Genomic DNA, 24,423 nt, shown 5'->3' with positions numbered 1-24,423 from the left:
AATAGGGAAATAAAAGAAAACCTAAGCTAAACTTGGATTATGCTTGAAAAGTATTGTATGTTGGGTAACTATAGAAAGGAGCTACACCCTGAACCTTCTTCTGTTGGTTATCTCTGTTTTCCCAGTGATTCAACAGCAGAATACACTCACCTCATCCCCCTCTACCCAAACCCACATATTTTCTTTTCTCCAATAAGGCCAAAACCAGCAAAAAGAACACAGAAAAAACTTTAGGGCCAGTTTTACCCCATCCCAGATTACCTTCATCTGCTCTCTCCTTTATCATATGAAAAGTCTTCTTTCCTTAGTCCTCCACAAAACCTAGCACTTACACCTATGAGCCCCCCAGCAAAATCTACCAAAGTAAGACTGGCTGCTGAGTCAAATTCAAAAATAAAAATAACAGTTAACATTTATTGAATGCTTAATGTCACACACAGTTGTATTCCTATAACTTACATCTCAACCCTAAGAAGCAGAGATAAGTACCATGATTAAGTCCACATATGTAGTTAATGAAGGAGCCAAGACTAGAGCACAAACTAGCTACCTCACGAGACCATGCTCCCAAATACTAATACACATCAGTATGAACACATAATTACCTCAATCATTTCTTTCCTTTGTCTAAACCAGTTGAATGTGACCTTCTGAAGTAGCAATTTGTTGTCAATCTGCATCTTTCCTTTGTAGGAACAGATACCTGTAATTGGTTCCTCATTCCTCCCCCTGAATGAAGGTGGTCAGTGGAGGTGCCATCAAGAACAGCTCAGAAAATACATGTTCCAGTGCTCAGTTCCTGGCATAAGGCCAAATGAAAGAGATGGGAGCTGTGTTCCACTCATTTCTTTCCCAACAGCACCATCTCTAATCCTTTTTTACTTAAATGGGAGAATGACTTGGTGCCTGAAAAAAAATGGGTCCTGAAACCAGCATGAAAAGAATATTCAGAAAAAGCCAAAGAAAAACAGTCCTTACTTCTGGTTTCTTGTGGTATCATTCAACCATGATATTCAAAGTCATCTACTAGCCAGAGTCTTTCAAGATGAATGTACTTCCCAAATCAAACTTAACTTCAAAACCCTCAGATATCCCTGGCACTTTTTCACAGGAGACTGGTTATGCTTACTCTTGTCAATAATTGTAGCTACCATACTCAGTGAGTGTCAAAAAACATGCTACATTCAGTCCATTCTATTGCCAAAAGATTCATGCTTTATAATTTTACCCTCTCTACCTCTGGATGGTTTGTTTTTTTTTTTTTAAAGAATATAACTGAAGGGCTGGGGTTGTGGCTCAGAGGTAGAGCACTTGTCTAGCATGTGTGAGGGACTGGGTTTGATCCTCAGCACCACATAAAAATAAAATAAAGGTATTGTGTCCACTTATAACTGAAAAAACAAATATTTTAAAAATTGAATATAACTGAAAACCTGACACCAGATTTTACTCTATTTGTTCTGAGAATTAGCTCATAAATAATGGGGAGAATCTCTTCAAGACAGCATTTACTATAAAATACTAGGTTAAACACCAAATGACTAAGATATTTTTAACTGTCAAGATCAAGTTTCCAATCACCTCATAAACACAACACACTTTTAAGCATAGTTGAGAGTTGGGTGAGGGCTTAAAAGAAAGTTAATTCAGTTACGAATGCTAATAATGCTCAAGAGATATTTTAGTTTCCTCTTGCTGTTACAACAAATCATCACATACTTAACTGCTACATCAACACATGTTATCTAACAGATTTAGAGGATGGAAGTTCAAAATGGTTTGCACTAAAGTAAAATCAAGGTGTAGCAGGGCTGTGTTCCTTTTTCAGTCTCTAAAGGGATACTTACTTTTTTTTCCTTTTTATAGCTTCTAAAGATTTCCCACATTCCTTGGCTCATGTCTGTCTTCTAGCCTGAAAGCCAGCAATGGCCAATTGAATCTCACACTGCATCAATCTGACACTGACTCAACTATCTTTCTGTACCAAATTTTAAAAACCCTATGATTACATGGGGCCCAACAGATAATTGAAGGTAATTTCCTTATTGTAAAGATAGCTGATTAGTTGAATAATCTTAATTACATCTCTAATGAATTCCCCCTTGCCATGTAACATAACACATTCATAGGTTCTGGGGATTCATATATAGACATTTGGAAGATTATTATTCAGCCTACCACAGTCTGTTCTGTGACCACCAAAGTTTCATATCTATCTGACATACAAAAACATTCATGCCAACCCAAAATACCCACAAAATCTCATCTAAATCTTAACGAAATCAAAAGCCTTAGAAACAAGACATCAGCAATATCTTGGCAGAGGAGGACTTTTAGGGGATCATCCTCTGTGAAAATACACCAATTTGAACAACTATCCACACATAAAAATATCATCACAAGAGTTAAGGAAACCAGATGTGAGACTACAGAACCTGGATATAGTACAGAAGTAAGAAAAGACAGACTGAATAGGGGGGAAAAAAGACAGTTTTATATTATCCATGTCATCCCTCCCAAACCTCAGGGAGCAAAGCTTATGGAGAAGTAAAGGGAAGTAAACACCAGGCTTTGTATCAGACCTCTTTGTATCAGACTTTCTGCAGTGAAATACAGCACTAGACAGGCAGCCATAGCCCAAGGTTCCAAAGCAATACCCACAGACAGAGCCTTAAAGACCACTGTAGTGCCAGATAAGATCATGCAGACTGCAGCTTGGGCCTATTGGGAAGACTCTGTCTTTAAAACCACCCACTTCCAGGAAAACCCCAGATACCCTAAGTACCGGAGTAGTCTGTACATGAAGCTGACTCTAACTGACTCAGGCTGCAGGCCACCCCTCAGACAAGCCAAGCTCTAGGCCATTCCCAGTACCAGGCTGAACCCTGCAGTTCCAGGCTTCAACACCAAGCTGTCCCACACAATCTTACTCATTAGGCTCACCCCAGCAAATAGAGGCTACGGATCTCCACCAGCACCAGGACAGTCCCTGTGGACTCAGGGTGCAGATCAGTCCCCCGTGAATATAGGCTCCAGAACTGCTGCACAGATTCAATCAATAGGTCCACACCACTGCATCCAGGCAATAGTCCTAATCACCTGCTAAGAAAGCACCAACACAGCCTGCCCAAGAACTTCAGCAACAAGCCCACTGACAGAACACAACATATAGCCCTGCCGAGAATCTCTGGACACACTGACCAATGAAGGGCTTTCCCAATCAAAGCCAGCCTACAAGGACTAGGAAAAGTTCCTACTTTTTCAAATGCAAAGTCATTAGTATAAGGCAACAGGAAACATGAAAAAACAGAGTCATAACACTATCAAAAGAACACAATAATCTTCCAGTAGTTGGACCCAAAGAAATGAAAATAAATGAATTGAGTGTCAAATAATTAAAAAATAATGTTATGAAGAAGTCAGCAAACTTTAAGAAGATACTGGGAAATAATTCAACAAAATCAGGGGAAAACTAAACCAATATGATAAATTTAATAGGGTAATTGAAATTATTCTTTAAAATCAAATAGAAATTAGAGAGCTGAAAAATACAGTGAAAGATATGAAAAATATGATAAAGAGCAACATCAGTAGAACTGATCAAGCGGAGAAAGACTAGGTGAACTTGAAGATAAGTTATGTGACAATATACAAGCAGAGGGGAAAAAGGAAAAATGAATGAAAAGGAATAATGAAACTTTGTGGGATTTATAGAACAACTTCAAAACAGAAAACTTTATTATAGAGTTATGCCAGTTTAAGGAAAAAAGAAAAGAGGGTTGAAATCTTGATGAAATAATAGCAGAAAACTTTACAAATGTAGAAAAATATATAAATATACAGGTACAGAAAGGTCAAAGTTCTCCAAACATATTCAATGCTAACAATACTGGCATAACACATATCATCAAGCTATCAAAATTCAAAGACAAAGGAGAATCCTAAAAGCAGGAAAAAAAAGAACCAAATCACATGTAAAGAATTTCCAAAAAGGCTAACAAAAAAATTTCTCAGAAGAAACTTAAAGGTCAGCAGAAAGTGGAGTAACATGTTCAAAGTGCTAGAGCAAAAACCCTACCAATCAAGAATACTGTAATTGGCAAAGATGTCCTACAAAAATGAAGTAGAAGAAAGCCCTTTCTAGGCAAATGAAAGCAGAGAAAGTTAATCAACTCTAGACATGTCTTATAAGAAAGGGTAAAAGGACTTTGTCAAGCTAAATGACAAGGATAATGAGGAGTAACATGAAAATGTAGAAGTATAAAACTCACTGGTAAAAGTAAGTACAAAATCAAATTTGGAATATTCAGACTGTAACAGTGTTGTATAAATCATTCATAACTTAAGTGTGAAAGATAAAAGACCAAAATATTAAATGATAAAAGTTACAATTATTTGTTAACAATACACATATAAAATACATAAACATTGACACTGTTAATATAAAATGTCTGTGGGGAAGGTAAAGTGCAAGGATTTTATTTTTTGAATGATCAAATTTAACTTGTTGGCAGTTTAAAACTGCACATTATTACACAAGATGTTTTGTGTAAGTCTCATTGTAACCACAAAGGAAAAATCTTTAACAGATACAGAAAGGATAAAAAGTAAGCAAATCATCACCAGACAAAATCACCTAATAACAAAGGAAAACTTCAAAAGAAAAAGGAACTAAATAGTCTACAAGACAACCAAACAGCAACTAACAAAATAACAGCAGTAAGTCCTTACTTAGCAATAATTACTTTAACTCTGAATATATTAAATTTTCCAATCAGAAGACAAGTGTTCCTAAATGGGGTTCCTGAAAAGAAAAAAGAATCAACTATAATGATGCCTAAAAGAGAGTCACTTCACCTTTAGATACTTGGAGGATGAAAGTGAAGGGATGGGAAAAGATTTCTATGCAAATGAAAAACAAAACAAAACAAAAAAGGTAGGGGTAGCTATACTTAACTCAAGACAAAATAATAGACTTCAATACAAAAATTGTAAATAAAAAAAAAGTTCATAAGTCATATAAGCTCTGGGGTCAATTCATCAAGGGTATCTAATAATTAACTATACAGAAAAATGGACCCAAACCAGAATAACTAAATACATAAAGCAAATATTAATAGATGTGAAAGGAGAAATATATTAAACCAATAATGATATGGGACTTCAATAACCCACTTTCAGCAATGCACATATCATCCAGACAGAAAATCAATAAGGAAACATTAGACTTAAACTATACTTAAAATTAAATGGACCTAATAGATATGTATAGAACATTCTATCCAATAACAGAAAAATACAAATTCTCAAGCACTCATGGAACACTCTCCAGAATAGATCATTTGTTAGGCCAAAAAAATGAGTCAACAGATTTTAAAAGACTAAAATCAAATATGTTTTCCAACAACCATGGTATTGCTACAGTTTAAATCTTAATTGAAATAGAATTGTAAGTTCAAGTCACAGTGGTTAGACCCTTACCTCAAACCACATACAAAAAAAAATCTCAAAATGGATTATAGACTTCAATGTAAGACCCCAAACCATAGAACTACTAAAAGAAAAAGTGAGAAAACCTCAAGGGCATTGGTCTAGACAATAATAGTTTGAATATCATACCAAATTCAACAAAAGTAAAAATAGATAAGGATTACCTTAAACTAAAATGCTTCTGCATGGTAAAGGAAGCAACAAGTGAAAAACTAACCTACAGACTGAAAGAAAATATTTGCAAACCATAAACCTGACAATGGGTTAATATCCAAAATATGTAAGAAACTAAACAACTTAATAGCAATTAAACAAGTAAAACAATTTTTAAGACACAGAGCTGAATACACATTTCTCAAAAGAATATTCACAAAGGGCTAGCAGAAGTATGAAAAAATGTTTACCATCACTAATTAATAAAACCACAATGAGATAGCACCTAAACCTGTTAGAATTCTGTTAGAATAGAATAATTTTTATCAAAAAGAAGTAAAAATAACAAACATTGCCATGGATGTACGGAAAAGGGAACCTGTGCATATTATATTCTCACTGATGAGAATATAAATTGGCACATCCTTTAAATTATGGAAATCAGTGTGGGAAGTACCACCAAAAAGTTTAAAACAGAACTACCATATGATCCAGCATTCTCACTTCTGGGTGTAAATTCAAAGGAAATTAAATTATTATGTCAAAGAGATAAATGGACTCCTACTTTCATTGCAGAATTATGTCCAATGGCCAAAATAGAGAATCAACCCAAGTGCCCATCCTCAGATGAATAAATAAAGAAAATGTGGTGTATATATACACAATTGAATATTGTTCCACATTAAATAAGAAAATTCTGTCACTGTTGATGACATAGATGGACCTGGAAGCCAGTAAAGTAAGTTAAATAATCCAGGCACAGAAAGACAAATACCACATGATCTCACCCATATGTGGAATCTGAAAAATAACTCCTACAAGTAGAGAGTAGAACAGTAGTTACCAGGAGCTGAATGTAGGAGAAAAATCATCAGGGAGATGTTGATAAAAGGATAAAAACTTTCAGTTAAATGGAGAAATAAGTTCAGAAGTTCTGCTGTATTATATGGTAACTGTAATTCTTTTTTTAAAAAACTCTTTTTTAATATTTATTTTTAGGTGTAGATAGACACAACACAATGTCTTTATTTTTATGCTTTTTTATTTTTTATTTTTTATTATTTTTATTTTTTATTTTATTATTTATTTTTTATTTTTATTTTTTATTATTTATTTATATATTTTATTTTTTATTTTATTTTTATTTTTATGTGCTGAGGATCAAACCCAGGTCTGATCCGTGCTAGGCAAACGCTCTACTGCTGAGCCACAATCCCAGCCCATAGGGTAACTGTGATTCTAGAGAGGAAAAAAGGAAAGGAAAGGTAGGGGTAGAGCTCATGAAAATCAAAAGGATATCAGTAGAGGAAAGAGACCAGGAAGAAGAAGAAGGGGAGGGAAAGAGAGAATACTGAACAATATTGTCCAAATCATATTGTTATATTGTATGTATGTATGTATGTATGTATAATAACAAATATTACCATTATATACAATTATAATGCTTCAATAAAAATATTTTAAAAACAAGGCATTCAAAACATTACATCTATTTATTTTTGAACTACCAACAATAAAAAAATAAAATTAAATTAAATTAAAAAACAAAAAACAAGGCATTGTACTTTCAAATACCTCTAGGACACTAAATTTTAAGTGTCCTCATCAAAAAATTTGCAAATATGTGTTAAAATGAACCTGCTGATCAGCTTTATTTGGATATTCCATAATGTATGTAGTTAAAAACACATTGTACCTGAAAAATGTTACAACTTACATTTGTCATTTAAAAACTATATTAAGAATAATAAAAGTTTCAAGTCTTATATAAATCAGGTATAAGTGAGGCTCCAGGCATAATTCATTCTTAGACACAATAATAGAAGTAAAAAAAGGCTGGTCACCATACATAAGCAATTTTGAAATCCAGACAGGAAAACCACATGTTGTCAAGTTTTGAGAATAATCCTCTATGATTCTTAACTTCACCTACTAGCATCTCATTGCTTCCCTTTAAATAAATTTCTTTTTTTGAGAAATTATATCCCATCTGACTGAAATGTATGATATATCAAGATCATTGTACTGTCATGTGTAACTAATTAAAACAAATAAAAAATTTTCTTTTTTTATGAAAGGTGACCCATGTTTACAACAAAGAAGTCTTTTTCTTGCTTTTAGAAATTTTGAGATTTTATCCTCTTCTCCCATTTTATCCTCTGACTCAGGCAGACCCAGCAGTAGCATTTTTCCTGGTATAGTATTCTTCAGAACCTTATAGGTTTGTATATCATGGAGATTCACTCATAGTTGGGGGAAACAGATATTCCTCAGATAAAAGATAACTCCACAGATATTTCCTGAATAATTCTATCTCTATCCCTGGCCTCTAGCTAGGTGCACTGCTCACACCTGTGATCCCAGCAACTCAGGAGGTCAAGGGAGGAGTATCACAAGTTTGAGATCAACCTGGGCAATTTAGCAAGACCTTATCTCAAAAACAATAAAAAATAAAAATAAAAAAAGACTTGATATGTAGCTCATTGGTAGAGCACTCCTGGGTTCAATCCTAGTACTGAAAAACAAGAGGGAAAATAAAAATGAAGTTTTTTAAAAAAATTCCTGACCTCTGCTGAAATAATTGAGGGGATCCATGAATTACATGTCCTTCAAAGATCCCTAACTGCAATCTGACCTTCTGTACTTCTCAGACACTAGCAAAATATTTTCCAGACATATTATTGGTTTTCTCTCCAGAAAAGCCATTCCTGGATGGTGAATCTCATATTTAACATTTGTGTGTGTGTGTGTAATATAAATGGGCAGAGGATTTCTCAAATATCATGTCCTGAATCCTTTTTGCTAAACAATTCTTCACCAAATTCTCTCTTTCATCTCATATTTTACTATAAGCTGCAAGAAAAGGCAAAGTATACCTTCAACATTTTTCTTACAAATCACTTCAGCTTACTATACAAGTTAATTGTTTAAAAGTGCTGCTTTTCACAGTATAGAAATTCCTCAGAAAACCTGGAATGGAACTACCATTGACCCACATATCCCACTCCTCGGTTTATACCCAAAGGAGTTAAAATCAGCATACTACAGTTACACAGTCACATCAATGTTTATAGCAGCTCAAATCACAATAGCTAAACTATGGAACCAACCTAGATGTCCTTCAATAGATGAATGGATAAAGAAAATGTGGTACATATACACAATGGAATATTATTCAGCCTTAAAGAAAAATGCAATTATGGCATTTGCAGGTGAATGGATGGAACTGAAGAATATCATGCTAAGAAAAATAAGCCAAACCCAAAAAACTAAAGGCCAAATGTTTTCTCTCATAAGTGAATGCTGATGCATAATTGGGGGTATAAGGTACAAGGAAGAATGAAGAAACTTTGGATTGTGCAGAGGGGAGGGGAGCGGGTGTTGGGATTGAAATAACAATGGAATGACTCAGCCATTATTTCACTAAATACATGCCTGAATATATTACTAGTGTGACTCTGGACCATGTACACCCAGAAGAATGAGAAGTTGTGCTCCATTTGTGTACAATATGTCAAAATGTATTCTACTGTCATGTACAACTAATTAGAACAAATTTAAAACTTTTTAAATAATTTTTTTAAAGTGTTGCTTTAGGGCTGGCGTTATAGCTCAGTTGTACAGCATTTGCCTCACGTGCATGAGGCACTAGATTCTATCCTCAGCACCACATAAAAATAAATAAGTAAAGATATTGTGTCCATCTAAAACTAAAAAAAAAAAAAAAAAAAAAATTAAAGTGCTGAGTGCTGCTTTCGACATGATGGAAGGACACAATTCAATTAAGTTTCCTACCACTACACAAACAAGGATATTCTTTCCTCTAGTTTATAATAACAAGTTCTTCATTTCCATCTGAGTCCTCTCTGACAGTGTCTTTAACATCTGTATTTTTATCAACAGTCTGTTCATGATGACTTAGATAATGTTCAAGGAGATTTAGATTCTCTACCATGCTCTTCACTTTCTTCTGAATCCTCCCTAATAGAGTCACCAACATCCATATTTCAATTAAAATCCTATTCAGGGAAATCAAGAACTTTTTTAGTATGTTCTCAAAATTCTATATGCCTATTGACCAACTCCAAAACCACTTCCAAACTTTTAGTTATTTCTTACAGAAGTACCCCACTTCCATATACCAAAACATATTAGTTTCCAATCGCTGCTAAAACCAATCACAACAAACTTAATGACATCAGTCAACATAAATTTATTACATCACAATTCGGGAGGTCAGAAATCCAAAATTAGCCTAACTGGACAAAAATCTAGGTGTCAGCAGTGCTGTGTTCTTTCTGAAGACTCTAAGGAAAAATATTTTCTTGACTTTTCCAGCTTCTAAAGACTTCTTAACAATCCTTGATTCTGGGCCCTCTTCCATCTTGAAAGCCAGCAACGGCTGGTCTAGTCTTTTTCACATCACAAAACTCAAATACTGACTCTGATCAAAGAACTCTGATACAGACCCTTCCACCTGTCTCTTACATATTTAAAGGACTTGTGATTACAGAGGGCCCATGCAGATAGTCCCTTGCAGCTTCTTTATCTTCTGATCAGCAAATTATCAACCTTGTCATATAATATACATAAAATTCTCAGGTTCCAAGAACTAGAACAAGAACATCTTCGAGGGACTCTTATTCTACCTACCACAATACACATCTATATAATGATGGCTTTTCAATTCTGCTCTATTAATGTGATCTACCATGTAACCTGGTCCCTGCTATACTCATTAGCTTCATTTCATATGTATCTCCATTCCTCTAGACTTCTTCCATTTTCTCAAATGCACCATGCTCATTCTATTCTCAGGATCTTTGCTCATACCATTCCCCTTGCCTGTGTTATTCTTCCTCCCTGAATTCCCTCAGTCTTTCTTTACAGACTCCCCTTATGTATCCCTCAGTTATCAGCATAAATGACTCTTCCTCAGACAATTTCCCTGACCCTTTGATTCCCCAAACTAGAATACAGTTCCCATTACACCCACAGTTTTTCATATAATTTATCTTAATGGTGATTAAGTTATCTGTATAGTTACATAATAGCTGTTTTTAAGGCACTATGAAGACAAAGGTAAGTTCTACTTCTTTATCATACACCTAATAACACATAGGAATAATTCATTTGGATGAATGAATGTAACTTGCTTAATATTCATAACATTATTCATTTTATAATCAAGGATACTGATGCTTACCGAAATAAAGGGCATTCACCATAGTAACATAACTAGTTTCTTTGGTTTCTAAGTACATCTCTTAATCACTGTGTTATTTTACTCTACTGGGGCATCAATGACCATCACCCCTAAGTTTAGATGTGCCCATTAACTATCATACAAGTACTTATTGACACCTTGCTTTACTTAATTCAGTTACCTTGGCCTACTAAATCAATGTCCTTATTTCATTCCATTTTCAAACTGGCATGAGAGTAGATTTGTGAACATTTGTTCTTTTTATATTTTAATGTTCTTTAAAAATAATTACTAAATTTATTTTTAAATTATCAACTCGGGAAAAAATACACTTTTATCTTATCTACTTCTGTGGGGATTAGTAAGATTATAAAATATATGAACACTTTAGAAGAAATTTTCTTAAGCCAACAGATGAAACTATATATTTTGGGAACCTGGACAGATGAATTGTTAAAAAATCAAAGATCTAAAATTCATGCTTACTTTGTAAGAAAGTCCTAAAACTTTGCTTCTGTGCACTCTCATTCCTGATCTTTTATATACACAGAGAAAAGAACATTATTGTGATTGTCATCTTGGAAAACATTTCCTAGACTTTAAAACAAAGTAACTGCACTAGTCCTTAAGATTTTAGGACTCTTTGCTACTATTTGTAGGTCTTTCTCACTGTCAAAATTCACTCCTCCATTTCTTTAAATAATAATAAGTGTATATTTGTAGCTATGAGTAAGAATACAGCTAGAAATCACTAGAATATCCTAATGTAATGCCATATATATTGCCTGGACACTTTTTTCTTAGGAAAACTAATGTAATAGGGACAGATTGAAAGCCACATTTATTAAGTGATGATCTAATTTAACATCTTAAAACTTAAATTTCTAAAGCAGCTATAAAATAAATTTTAGCAACAATGAAACCATTTTAGTGATACTATGGTTGCTATTACAATAAAAAAAATGACTTTGAAATATATTTCCATTTGTTGTGACTATAAACATATAATAATGTATTAATAATATATTCATATTTCATACTAATTTACAAAGATTATTCATAGTTTCAAAAAGTTTCAAATGCATCTCAAAAATCACTAAAGAGAAAAATGAAGTAGGCAAAAGGAAGAATTAATATTAAATAAGTAAAAATCTGGGCAGATATATATATATGTAAAATATATATATATATACATATATAGAGAGAGAGAGAAAGAGAGAGAAATTTCTTTATTTTAAAGCTAAGAGAGAGAAAAAAAGAGTTTTGTTATTGCAATAGAAATCTGACAGTTCAAAATCTCTTCTATCTATTTAGAACACATCTGATAGCACAAAGAGACCTATATGATAGGTTCATAAAAAATCTGAGAGCATCTCGCAGATTTTCGTAATTTGTTACTATTCCTACTGTGACATTTTACACACCATATAAAATATCTGCAGTACCCTCAATTCACTATAAATGGGTCTATAAAATCTCCAGAGTTCCAATGGTTTTGTTTCTCTAAGCCCATGAGATACAATGAAGCAGCAAGACTCAGAACTGACTTCTTAACAAAACCTTCCATATCCTAAAAGCAGAGAAAATACCTTTACAAAGTAATGCAGAACTACCACTCAGCGTCAAAGGTCCACTTGTTTTCAATTTTGGAATCCAAATGTTATAAAAAGAGAAATCACTAGAGCATAATCAATACATCAGTAATACATGCCTACTGAGAACACAGCAGGCAGTAAATACTTACTGAATGATTGGCTACATGAAATAAAGTTCATAATTTGGCAGGAAATGAAATCACATCTTCAAAAGTATGTAAGCATTTACTCTGTCTCAATATTGGGCTTGGTATCAATCATGAAACAAAACAACCAAATCATCAATGTACATTAATATCTAGTTACTGAAGATGATTCAAAGAAAACATATTTCATGTGTCTTAGTATTTGGAACATAATCTCTATCTTAAAGAAGCTGGAAATTAAATAAAAATAAATACTAAACATTCTTTTTTAAAAATTAACCAGGAAAAAAATATTGGTTCCTTGAGACTATTTTCAAGAAACTGTCTGATATCTAGTTTTCCAATTGTCTCACATAAAATGTACATTCCTGAGGGTTCCTATTTGTGACAGTTCAGGCATTCTTCATATAAAGCCAGGAAGAACACCAATAGAATTTAAAGGATCTTTGGAAATATGAAGAGCACTTCAATACCATTTTTTATTAGAAGCTTTAGATTCTTTAAAGTTTTCAAGTTACTTGAATTGGCAGTGATGAAATAACTTGTTTTCCATTTCACAGAAACTGAAAATCAGAGATAAAGTAATACACAACAAAAAACAAAGGCTTAGCCCGACAACATGCTTATTAAACTCTGAATTTTGCTGACAGCTGAGCCTTTATTTCCTTTATTAGATTGGGACATTGTTTTTAAAAGATATAGTATTTAAGCCCCACCCTCCAAAACAAGGTCTTTAAGTAAATAAGATACTATCTTAAATATCTGTCACAATAAAAACACCAAATTAACAATAAAATTAAAAGGACAGTTTTTAGAAAAGAAAATTTCATTTTAGTTTCTGGTAAAAGCAAACTTGTTTTAAATAAATGCAACACATGTCAATTTCCTCCTTTCCCAACTGTGAGCTTTGGTGTTACTGTCCATGGTGACACATACTGGCTATAACAGGCAATGACACCACTAGAGAAACACTCAAGTTTATGTGATTCCAATTTCTTGGTGGCAGATCTGCTGGAGTGGATGTATTTTGCACATTCAACCCTTTATTAATTATGAGTTGCACTTCTTAGGAAGACATGGCCCCAAAATAGCCAAAGAAAAATCTAGCTGGCTTGGGGAAAGACGCCTTATTCCATCAGATATGTTGAACCATACTCCATTTCTTTTTTCCCTTCATCTATCTTTCACCATATCTAAATCTAGTGTTTCTGTGTTTAGCTACCTTTCAGAAGCTCATATTACAATATCTTTCCACAAACCAAGTAATTTTCAAAAGCTTTACTAAATCAAAATTAAAGTTTATTGCACTGAAATTTCTTGTGACTGTACAACACATTTAAATATAATTTGAAAAGTAGTCATTTGCGCGTATCCCTGTCCACTGACTCAAAAAAAAGTTTAAAACCATAAGCGTATAATAAATGGATATAGAAGACATTAAGATTTTTTACTTAAAATATTTTCAAAATATCTTAAAATATTCAAAGATTCAAAATATTCCTCTTGTCATTTGGTGGAGAAGGAAGAAAGATGATCTTTCCGTGATGAATTCTGCCTTACATATAGTGTACTTGTGATATACAGTAGATTAAAAAATACTAAGAGGTATACATTTTTCCAGAAACACTACCCCCACAAAGAAAGGTCTCCCAGTAAGGCACCACTGCACCTGAAACTTTCAGAGATCAATGTCTTAACTAAGATTAAGCTATCTTGTTTCCTACCTAAATCAATTTCACCCAAATGAGGCGTTTGTGTTACAATTTATTGTTCCCCAGACTACAAAATCAACCATCTGCCATCGGGGTTTCCGGTAATTAAGGGACTCTTCATTAGACTGGCAACAGTACAAAATGAGGAGTAAGGTGAGGGACTGGAGAAAAACCAAGACACTTAAAAAGACATCCGACAATGTGTCTTACACTCAACCCTCAGCTCAGATACTGTCATCCATGAAGCAAGGCAAAGTTAGGAGGAGAGGCCAGGCCAACTCTTCCCAAAGCTATGGCAACTAAAACCGCACTGAGGACTTACTGCACTGGATCATACCTTGAAAGAGAAAGGCTTTCGTCCCATTATGCAGCCCCGGGACCTGGCGCACTCCGGCAGTGGACTCTCCAAGTTCTAACTCTGTTAAGACGTCGATCTGCAGGGAGGGGTCTATCCCAAGTCCCCACACTGGTGGAGTGGGGAGGAGGAGAAAAGAAAGAAAAAGCTCCATTAAAACGCAATCCTCTTACTCCAAGGCAGCAAAGAACCGCGTCTTCGCGACAGTATTGAGAAGTGATGACGAGAGGCGACTCCCTCCTCCACCGCGGAGAGCCTTACCTGAGATCAGCAGCCAAGCTTTAAATAGCGGGGCACCCAGTCCTATTTCCATGACCTACTTTAAGCCCCTCTCTGTAGGAAGTTCCCCCTCAGCCCTCAAACCTGATCAGCGGTGTGACCCGCCTCACTGTCTCCAAGGCAAGCACACACACACAAAAATTCTAAATCCAAACCCGCCCCCTACTCCAGACCTACTTCGGGTCCAGGAAAAGCGAGGCGTTCCCCGCCAGCCCCCAGGCGGGAGCCATCCCTTTTCCCCCCGCCCTGGCTTTAGGACCACTCACCTGCCCCGAGACCGAAGATCAAACAGAAGGTTCTCAGTAAGACCCGAGACTCCATGGTGTGGATCTGCTCAGTCCATCGTCTCCCTCTTTAAAAATAAAAATAAAAATCGAAGAGGTTCTTGGAATCGAGCGAGAAAATAGCGTGTGCCTCTCCTCCAGCTGCCTCGGGTTTACTGATTAGTAGGATTAACACGATTTGGTTGCCTAAGAAAGAAAAGGGAGGCCCCCGGAGACGCGTGAAGAACTTAGAGCCTCCAATGCGCTCATCATTCCCACACGGAGAGCCCAGGCGGCGGAGCGGGATGAGAGGAGATTGGGAGGGAGGGGTCGGGCTCGCCCGGGACCTGCTATGCTGGGGAATTAGCTCCCGAGCCGAATAAATGCAGCCCAAGATGCGCACACCCTGAGGAAGGAAGGCGGCCCCCAGAAAGCCTGGGCTGGGGCAGCCCCGCACCCGCCCTCTTCCCCGCTGCCCGAACCTGTTGTAAAGGCAGAGACAATGGAGAGAGCGTCGGGAGACGCGCGGAGGAGAGACGGCTCCTCCTGGAGGGAGGGGCGGGCCCGGAGGCGGAGAGAGGAATTGGAAGGAGGGGCTGCCAGGGCGAGGCTGGCGCTCACTGTCCCTCTCCCGCACGGGCTCCCGTGTTCCTGGCTGGGTCTGGCGAGCCCCCGAGCCACTGCAGCCTCCGCCCTCCTCCCTCCTTCTCTCGCTGACCGGCAATGCCAATCTCCTTTCCAGATTGAAAGATTTAAATTCAAGGTGCTAAGTTGATGGGTGGTCTTTGCTCTTACCCCTCGGTTTCGGGCGCGTGTCTCCAAAGACAGACCGAGAGACAGAAAAGACCACCCAGCTGCTGGAGGGGAAGGTAGAACGAGACGCCACTCTTAAGGCAAAGGGGTGAAGACCAAGTACACTCGTGCACAGGGCTCGGGAGCAGCACTGGGCGCAAGGAGAAGGCCACCAAAGCTCACGGGACTCGGAGGAAGAAGAGAAATTGCTGTAGATGGGTGGCGAGCCTGGGACATCCTGGGAGCCCTGTGGGAGATTTTCCCAGCCCAGGGCGGGGCGCTGGAGAGCTTCCCTGGCTTGCAGACTGCGGAAATAACTTAGGAGCTGCTGGACAGCTCCGGGACCTCGCGCGCCCCCTGCCAAAGCCAACGTGGAGGACCTAGGCTCGGGTTCAACCACACAGTAGCAGAAGTCAAGACGGTAGGCAGGAAGGAAGGAAAGAAAGAAGGGAAGGAGGGAGGGAGGAAGGGAAGGAAGGAGGGAAGGAAGAAAGAATGAGTCCCCGGTGAGAGAGAAGAGACACCCCATGGTTGACTACACTCATACAGGCTACCCAATCTTCACCATACATACTCAGGACCATAAAAGTAAGGTCATTGTGCTCTATTTCTCAGCAGGCAAAAAGTACATTCAGGGTCAAAGGCACATAATGCTTTTCAACAAAGCCCTCAAACTTTGAGGTACATTTTTAGGAAAGGCATTCAATTTCCATTTTGGAAAAGTTAACGGTTCCAAAAGGATTAGAATATTGATCAGAACAAGGGCCAATTGTGTTTCTTAACCTTCCATCCAAACAAGTAAATTTTGACTTCTCCAACTGGATATGACACAGCTTGCTACTAAAATGCTAATTGGGTAATCTGAGGTTCCTATAGGGCAGGATATAATGATGAATGTTTATAATATGCTTAGTATACATTCTGTATGAATATGTGTATATACATGTATGTACGTAGACACATAAATACAATATTATAGTGGAAGAGGGGCATTTTAAGCTCTGATCTTGGAAGTTTTTAGAGAAAACAAATCCGAATTTGAAAGTTTTTTCCAATTTAATTGTTAATACTCTGTTTATGAAAAAATCCACTTAATTGTAATTTTGTAAACTTATTATATGTGATGAAATTGTACTTATATGTGATGAAATTGGTTTTTATAAAACTACCTAAATATTTAAAACTACACCAAATAAAGTTAATTTCATTGTATTAATTAATTCAAAGAATATTCCTCAAAGAATTAAAAGCCTTTCTATGGAAATACATTCAAAATATGACAGTGTAATAAATACCTGTAAGAGTTACATAAATTTTAGGTAATGTCATTACTTAAAATGATATTGGAAGAGAAAATGAAAGAAAATAAATATATGTATATACACATAATTACATGCAGAATTTCCCTAACATAGTTGTACTCAACCAAATCATAAAATTGGGGATATTCTCCAGTTTCTCTGACTCTTATTTAAGACATGCTAAAAGCTTATGGCTTATATCCAGAACCACACATACACTTGTGCTCCCTCCAGAAGAACTATATTTGGTACCCCAAGTTATTCCAGCTGAACCTGCTACTTTACTTCTATTTGACCTAATTAGATATCATGGAAATTATTAATATAGGAGTACAGATGGGGGCAGAAAGTTGTTTCAATAAAACCAAAGGATAAAGTTTGAAAAACTACAATAAAAATATTATTTAGGGCAGGGATTCTCAACCTTAGAGTTACCAACATTTTGGGTTTGGTCTGCTTTGTGCCTTTTAGAATGATTGGTAGTATTCCTGATCTCTACCCACTAAATGCCAAAATTTTCATGATGTCTGTATTTTCTGGATGTCTTTTTTCTTTAAATTTAACCTTTATTTAATTTATTTTTATGTGGTGCTGAGACTCAAACCCAGAGCCTCACCCATGCTAGTTCAAGTTGTTGAACTACAACCCCAGCCCAGTATCTGTATGTCTTTTTACTATATCTTCTTTTGCAGCTTTTAAAATTGGTATCCTAGGGAATACAATATGCTGACTTAACTTTTCACCTTCTACATAGAGTCCATATGTTACCACTTCAACTGGAACATAGAAACATTACCACTATATAGTGTATCCTCATCTCTTTATGCTGTGGTTGTCTTCTTATTATATCAATATACACTAATATTCATTTTAGACAATGTTAAAATTTTTTGCTTAAAGAAACAATCAATGAAGTGAATAGAGAGCCTACAGAATGGGAGCAGCTTTTTACCACATGCACATCAGATAGAGCACTAATCTCCAGGATATATAAAGAACTCAAAAAACTTAACACTAAAAAAACAAATAACCAAATCAATAAATGGGCTAAGGAACTTTACAGACACTTCTCAGAAGAAGATATACAATCGATGAACAAATATATGAAAAATGTTCAACAGCTCTAGAAATTAGAGAAATGCAAATCAAAACTACTCTAAGATTTAATCTCACTCCAGTCAGAATGGTAGTTATCAAGAATACAAGCAATAATAAATGTTGACAAAGATGTGGGGGGAAAGGCACACTCCTAAGTTGCTGGTGGCACTGCAAATTGATGCAACCAATCTGGAAAGCAGTATGGATATTCCTCAGAAAACTTAGAATGGGACTATCATTTGACCGTGCTATCCCACTCCTCAGTCTATACCAAAGGACTTAAAAACAGCATACTACAGGGACACAGCCACATCAATGTTCATAGCAGCACAATTCACAATAGCCAAACTGTGGAACCAACCTAGATGCCTTTCAAGAGATAAACAGATAAAGAAACTGTGGTATATATAAACAATGGAATATTACTCAGTATTAAAAGAGAATGAAATTGTGGCATTTGCAGGTAAATGGATGGAGTTGGAGAATATCATAGTAAGCAAAGTAAGTCAATCCCAAAAAAACAAAGTCTGAATGTTCTCTCTGATAAGTGGATTCTGATTCATAATGGGGGAGTGCATGGAAAAAAATGGAGGAACTTTGATGGGGCAGGGGATAGGGGTGGGAAGGAGGGGACATGAAGGCAGGAAAGATGGTGAAATGAGATTACATCATTACCCTAAGTACAGGCAAATATAAATCAAAAGAAAATTGGAGTAGCTATATAGTTATCAGAAAAAGTAATCTTTAGAACAAAGAAAATTATCAGGCCTAAAGGGGTATATTATATAACAATAAAAGAATAGATTCACAAAGACATGACAAACCTAAATATGAATGCACCTAAGAGCAAAGTATCAAAATACATGAAACATTTGCCTAGAGAAATAGTGAGAAAACTAATAAAAAGATAAATTCACAATTATATTTTGAAACTCCCATTTCTTTCTCATGATCAATATAAATCTCTACTTCCATGTAGTTTCTAGGCCAAATTCCACCAAATATTCAAAGAAGAAATAACATCATTTATATACAATTCTTCCAGAAAATAAAAGAGAATACTTCCCAACTCTTATGCCAAAACTAGACAAAAACAATACAAAATAAAAACAACAATAACAAACATATTTCTGGGAACACAGAGACACATTCCTCAACAAAATATCAGTAAATCATATCTGGAAATATGTAAAAGGAATAATAAACCACAACCAAGTAGAGTACGTTCCAGAAATCCAAAGTTGATTAAACAATTTAAAATTAATCAACACAACTTACCATGTTTATAACCTATGGAAAACAGTGATCGTATCAAATGATGCGAGAAAAGCATTTAATAAAATCAACAAGTAGTTATGATAAAAAATAGCTTGTTACAGAGTAAAAATAGAAGGGAACTTCTTCTATTTAATAAGCACAACTAAAAAGGTCCTGCATCTAGTTTAACAAAGCAACATTGTATTGGAAGTTCCAATCAAGGAAGTGAGGCAAGTAAAAGAAATAAAATTCATTCACATTAGAAAGGAATAAATAAAATTTCCCCTAGATGATATGGTTATCTCATTTAAAAAATTCCCAAAGAATCTATGAAAATGCTGTCAGACCTAGTAGGTGAGTTTAAAAGGCTGCAGAATACAATGTCAATTTAAAGAAATCAATCATCTTTTACATACAAGCAGTGAATAACTGAAATTTTTTTAAAAATTAAATATCATTCACAACAGCATTAAAAACACAAAATAATTCTGTGGCAAATGCCTGTAATCTCAAGAACTAGGGAGCCTGAGGCAGGAGGATTGCAAGTTTAAGGACAGCCTTGGCAACTTATTGAGTCACTATCTCAAAATAAAATAAAAAGGGTTATGGGTAGAGCACTTTCCTAGTATGGGCAAGACCCCAGGTTAAATCTCCAGTACTTTAAAAATAAAATAAAACACTTAGTGGGGAAATCTAATAAAATAGCAAGATTTCACACTGAAAACTATAGAACATTGCTAAGTTGGAATTTAAAGACATAAACCAATGAAAAAATCTACAATGCTCACAGATAAGACTTAATATTATTAAGGCATTGATTATCTTCATATTGTCCTAAGGATTCAAGACAATCCCAATCAAAATTCTAGCAGGCAATTAACAAGCTGGTTATAAAATCTATATGTAAAATAAAAGCAAACAGAAAATCCAAAAGTGTTTTTGAAAAAAAAAATGGAGAATTTGCACTGACTTCAGGACCGTACTACAAAGCAGCTCTTATCAACACAGTGCAGTGTGAGAACAGTCTACTTAGAGTGATTTGAAGCAGTGTAGGCCACCACACCTGGCTTAAACTTACAGCTTTTGAAAATATCATTGAGTCATTAAGAATGCACAAATAGATAAAAGGAGATTAAAGAAATAAAATAGCAACAAGAAAAACTTAAGAGAAAAAAAGATTACAGAAGCAGAATAATTAAGTATAACAGACCAAAAATGGTAAGTAAAAGAAGATAATTTGTGCAACAAAGGTGGATTTCCTCCCAAAGCACATTCTCATTTGTTGACAATAGAAAGTAAAAGGGATGCCTAGCTGGAGAATAGGGGAGGAGGTTAGGTTTCAGCCAATATTCTCTGAATTCACTACACACTTCAAACTATTCAACTGAACCTCTCTAAAATATATATATGAAGTAGTTCTTCAAATAGCTCTAGAGACAACATGACCAATAAAAAAATCTTGGAACTTGGTTAAGAACTCAGGGGCTGCTGGGGGTTGTCTGTTTTGCCCTGCAGTACATGAACGCTTGTTCTTTCTGCTGTTGTCACATCCAACTATGCCACATCAGTACTAACCTATTTCTATCACTCCCCTTTTGTGATAATTATCACAATGCAAAATCATGGTAAAGTTGGTCCACAGGAATAGGCACAGAAAAGAGAACTGGAAATGTGAATAAGGTTAACTAAACAGCACAATTAGCTAATGCATTGCTGGTTAAAAATATATATATAGCATTGTGAGCACAGGATTAACTGGCTTATCAAATATATCAGTCACCAAGAGCCATGAGTCATCAGTTCAAAAGCTTATCCCACCATGCAGCCCTTATTTTTAACTGCCAACAGTCAAACATAGTGAGCATTGGCTGCTTTTGCCAGTACATTTCAGTACTTAATGTTCATCTGAATAGAATGAAGCATCCACATGGACCCAGCTGGTCTGCTGGCTTCTGGCCTTGTTTTAGGTTTTCTATTAAAAGATAAGGCTTTGCCTAGCATTAGGAGACAAGGAACCCTCCTCTGAAGGGATAAAGACCAGAATATTCTTAGTGATATCCAGAAATCAGTTCTGCTTATGTCAGATTTTTACCTTCATTCTATAAAATACTCCAAAAATGGTAACCAGAAAAGTCATTAATAATTCAATTTTCAAAGAAAGATTTTTATTTGATTCTGTCTCTGCTATCACCCAAAAGAATTTCCTTTCTAAGGCTATATGTAGCCCTCACCTTAAAGAAAATATTTTAAGTTCAGACTTAAAGATATAAAAATTCAAAATCCTTCCTGACTCATCATATATTTCTTCCTAATGCTTAACTGCTGTCAGTAGAATCTTCATTTTGATGAATATGCAGTTGCTAGATGAAAAGCCCAAGCCAGGTTTCCAAATGCATGGCTTGGGAACAAGATAAGTCTATGTTAGTACCTTAAAAGGCTGGAAGAGACCCAGATTCAGCATTATCTCTGCCAAAGTGTCTGTTCACACATATCATCCAATCCTCTAACAGGAAGAAGTGCCCCAAGAGTTTGTCACCATGCCAGAGCCACCTCTATCTCCAGCTTAACTGTCTTGGCCAAATCCTAAAACTAAGAACGTGAAAAGGTAGGCAGAGCTGCTGAATAAGCAGGTAAACAAGTCAGAGAGTAGCACAGGGATGTCCAGGTCATCCTTATCCTTCTCCTATGCAAGCTGATTCTTGGTATGCACAATGTGAAGGGAGAGATTTGTGGAAAGAATGGTCATTTTTTATAATCATATAATAGAAACATAAAAAATTCTCAGTTTGCAAACAAGTCTCCCACAATTCAAGCAGTCTGTTCAAAAATCATAGTATGACTAATTAACTCAGAGTTCAATCTTCATACCTGTTCTCCTAATTTATTCACTTATTCAACAGATATTTGTGGAGGTTCAATTAGGTGGTGAGTATGGTACTCCATGTTTCAAATGACAGAATCTCAAACTAGGGTCTGGCAACACTTAGATCAAAGAACCCTTCTGAAGGGTCATGGACTAATTCCAAAACATAATTACTGTCTCTAGATCTTCCAAAGAAGTGATGATGTACCACCCTGACAGATTTCTCTGACAATCTACTTGAAGGATTAGTTAGGTCCCATGGACACCTCTTCTAACCAAAGATTTCACTATCTCTCCTACTCACTCTGTTGTTCCTTGAACCATTCATCACACTTTTGCCCCAGGAACTTTGCACATTTGATTTTCTGTCTGGAATGTTCTCCCTCACAGTCAAATGGCTTGTTCCTTCACTTTTTTCAAATGTTACTTTTTCAGTAAGGACTTCTCAAATGACTCCAATTAAAATTGCAAGTAGAGTCATATACATACTCTGTACTTCCTATCTGCTTTCCTCACTTAATTTTACTTATTTATATATATATAGATACATACATACATATTTAAATATATATTCTTATATCTGATGTGAATATATAATATATAAATATATTTATATAGGTATATATAAAAAAGTAAAATATCTGTATTTTAGTCTATATCTCCCCATTCTATTAAATAAACTCCATTTTTCACTGATTTTTTTCACTGCTTTATATATAATACATCAACATTATACACATTGGCTGAATATAAGAATAACATATATAAATACACCTAGATAGTGTACGGCATTCAAAAGGCATTCAAATGTGGTAGTTATTATTACTTAGAATTTACTACAGTGAAAGTGCATATGCTATTGATCAAGAGGACATCCTCCAGGGCACACAAAATCTCTGTTTTAACTTCTACAGAACATTCTATCTAGTTCCTAAGATATGGCAAAAGCTTGCTTCTTTCATCTCTAAATCACTACTCTACATTCTAAATGGGTTCAACAAATGATTTTTGATGGAGATCTAAGTTTCTGAGCAAAACCTCCTGTGTAATATTTGCAGCAGTTTGTAACAATTTTTTAGCAACGAAAAGAAATCAACAACTTATTTTCACTTGTTATTTATCTCAGTATTTCAGGTTCTTATTGATTGTACACAAAAATGTGCCTCAAAATACCTCCAACTTAGGATAAAACACATTCTTTTCATTTCCTTTGATTTCCTCTGTTTCCCACAGCAAATTATATCAATGTGACTGACGACTATTCTGCCAATATTACAGGTGCATTTTTCAACTTTTTGCTTTTCTACTCCTTTTTTCACATACCAAATTATTTTTTCCTTTGATTTGACTACAATCTTCTAGTTCCCCTCTGTAGAGCATATGCTATTTTAATTGACAAAACTCCAGTATGTAAAAATATGACTTTGTTCTTTATGGTTCATGGAGCATTTACTATGTGTCAGACATTTGTCAAAGAGCATTAACTCTTTAATTCTCATGATCATCTCACCATATACACATTCATTACAGATGAGGAGAGTGAGGTAAGAGAGGTTAAATATATTCACCAGGGTATTAAGCTGATAGGGATACAGCTGGAATTCAAACACAAGTGTTGTGACTACAGAGTTGATTCTCAATACCACTCCACTATAGCTGTTTTTTTAAAAAGTTGTTAGAAATTTTAATCTAGTGAATTCCAGGCTTATTCAATCACTTCTCTGTTTTCCCAGCTTTCAGTTTAAACTAAGTTCAGATTTCTCCCCCAACCCCATATCCAAGCATGCATATATTTCATCGAGGCAGAAGTGGAGAAGACATCATTCCCATCTTTAACTCTCCAAATTAGAATATGCTATGGGTGTCTAACTTTTCCCTTATACTTTGGTCATTTGCTTCTTCTGAGATGTTCC

At 35.6% G+C, this 24,423-nt stretch overlaps 1 protein-coding gene across 2 annotated transcripts in view; it reads right to left on the bottom strand.

Moving 5' to 3' along the window:
- Nell2 (neural EGFL like 2) overlaps positions 1-15,710 on the bottom strand; it is a 367,974-nt gene extending 352,264 nt beyond the window's left edge. Inside the window, exons 1-3 of one of the 2 annotated variants that reach the window (XM_026401419.2) lie at positions 15,682-15,710; positions 15,203-15,288; positions 14,640-14,768 (exon numbers count right to left, since the gene is read on the bottom strand). In XM_026401419.2, coding sequence (XP_026257204.1) covers positions 14,640-14,768; positions 15,203-15,257 — 184 coding nt within the window. In that variant the 5' untranslated portion in view covers positions 15,258-15,288; positions 15,682-15,710. Of the gene's footprint in view, positions 1-14,639; positions 14,769-14,918; positions 14,971-15,202; positions 15,289-15,681 lie in introns of those variants that run through there. The other variant, XM_026401420.2, reaches the window with a different exon arrangement.
- Between the last annotated feature and the right edge of the window lie 8,713 nt (positions 15,711-24,423).

Source organism: Urocitellus parryii, chromosome 5 (assembly GCF_045843805.1).
Source record: "Urocitellus parryii isolate mUroPar1 chromosome 5, mUroPar1.hap1, whole genome shotgun sequence".
NCBI classification, from domain to species: domain Eukaryota; kingdom Metazoa; phylum Chordata; class Mammalia; order Rodentia; family Sciuridae; genus Urocitellus; species Urocitellus parryii.
Note: the sequence above shows the minus strand (reverse complement) of the source record. Positions and strands in the feature narration are given on the sequence as shown.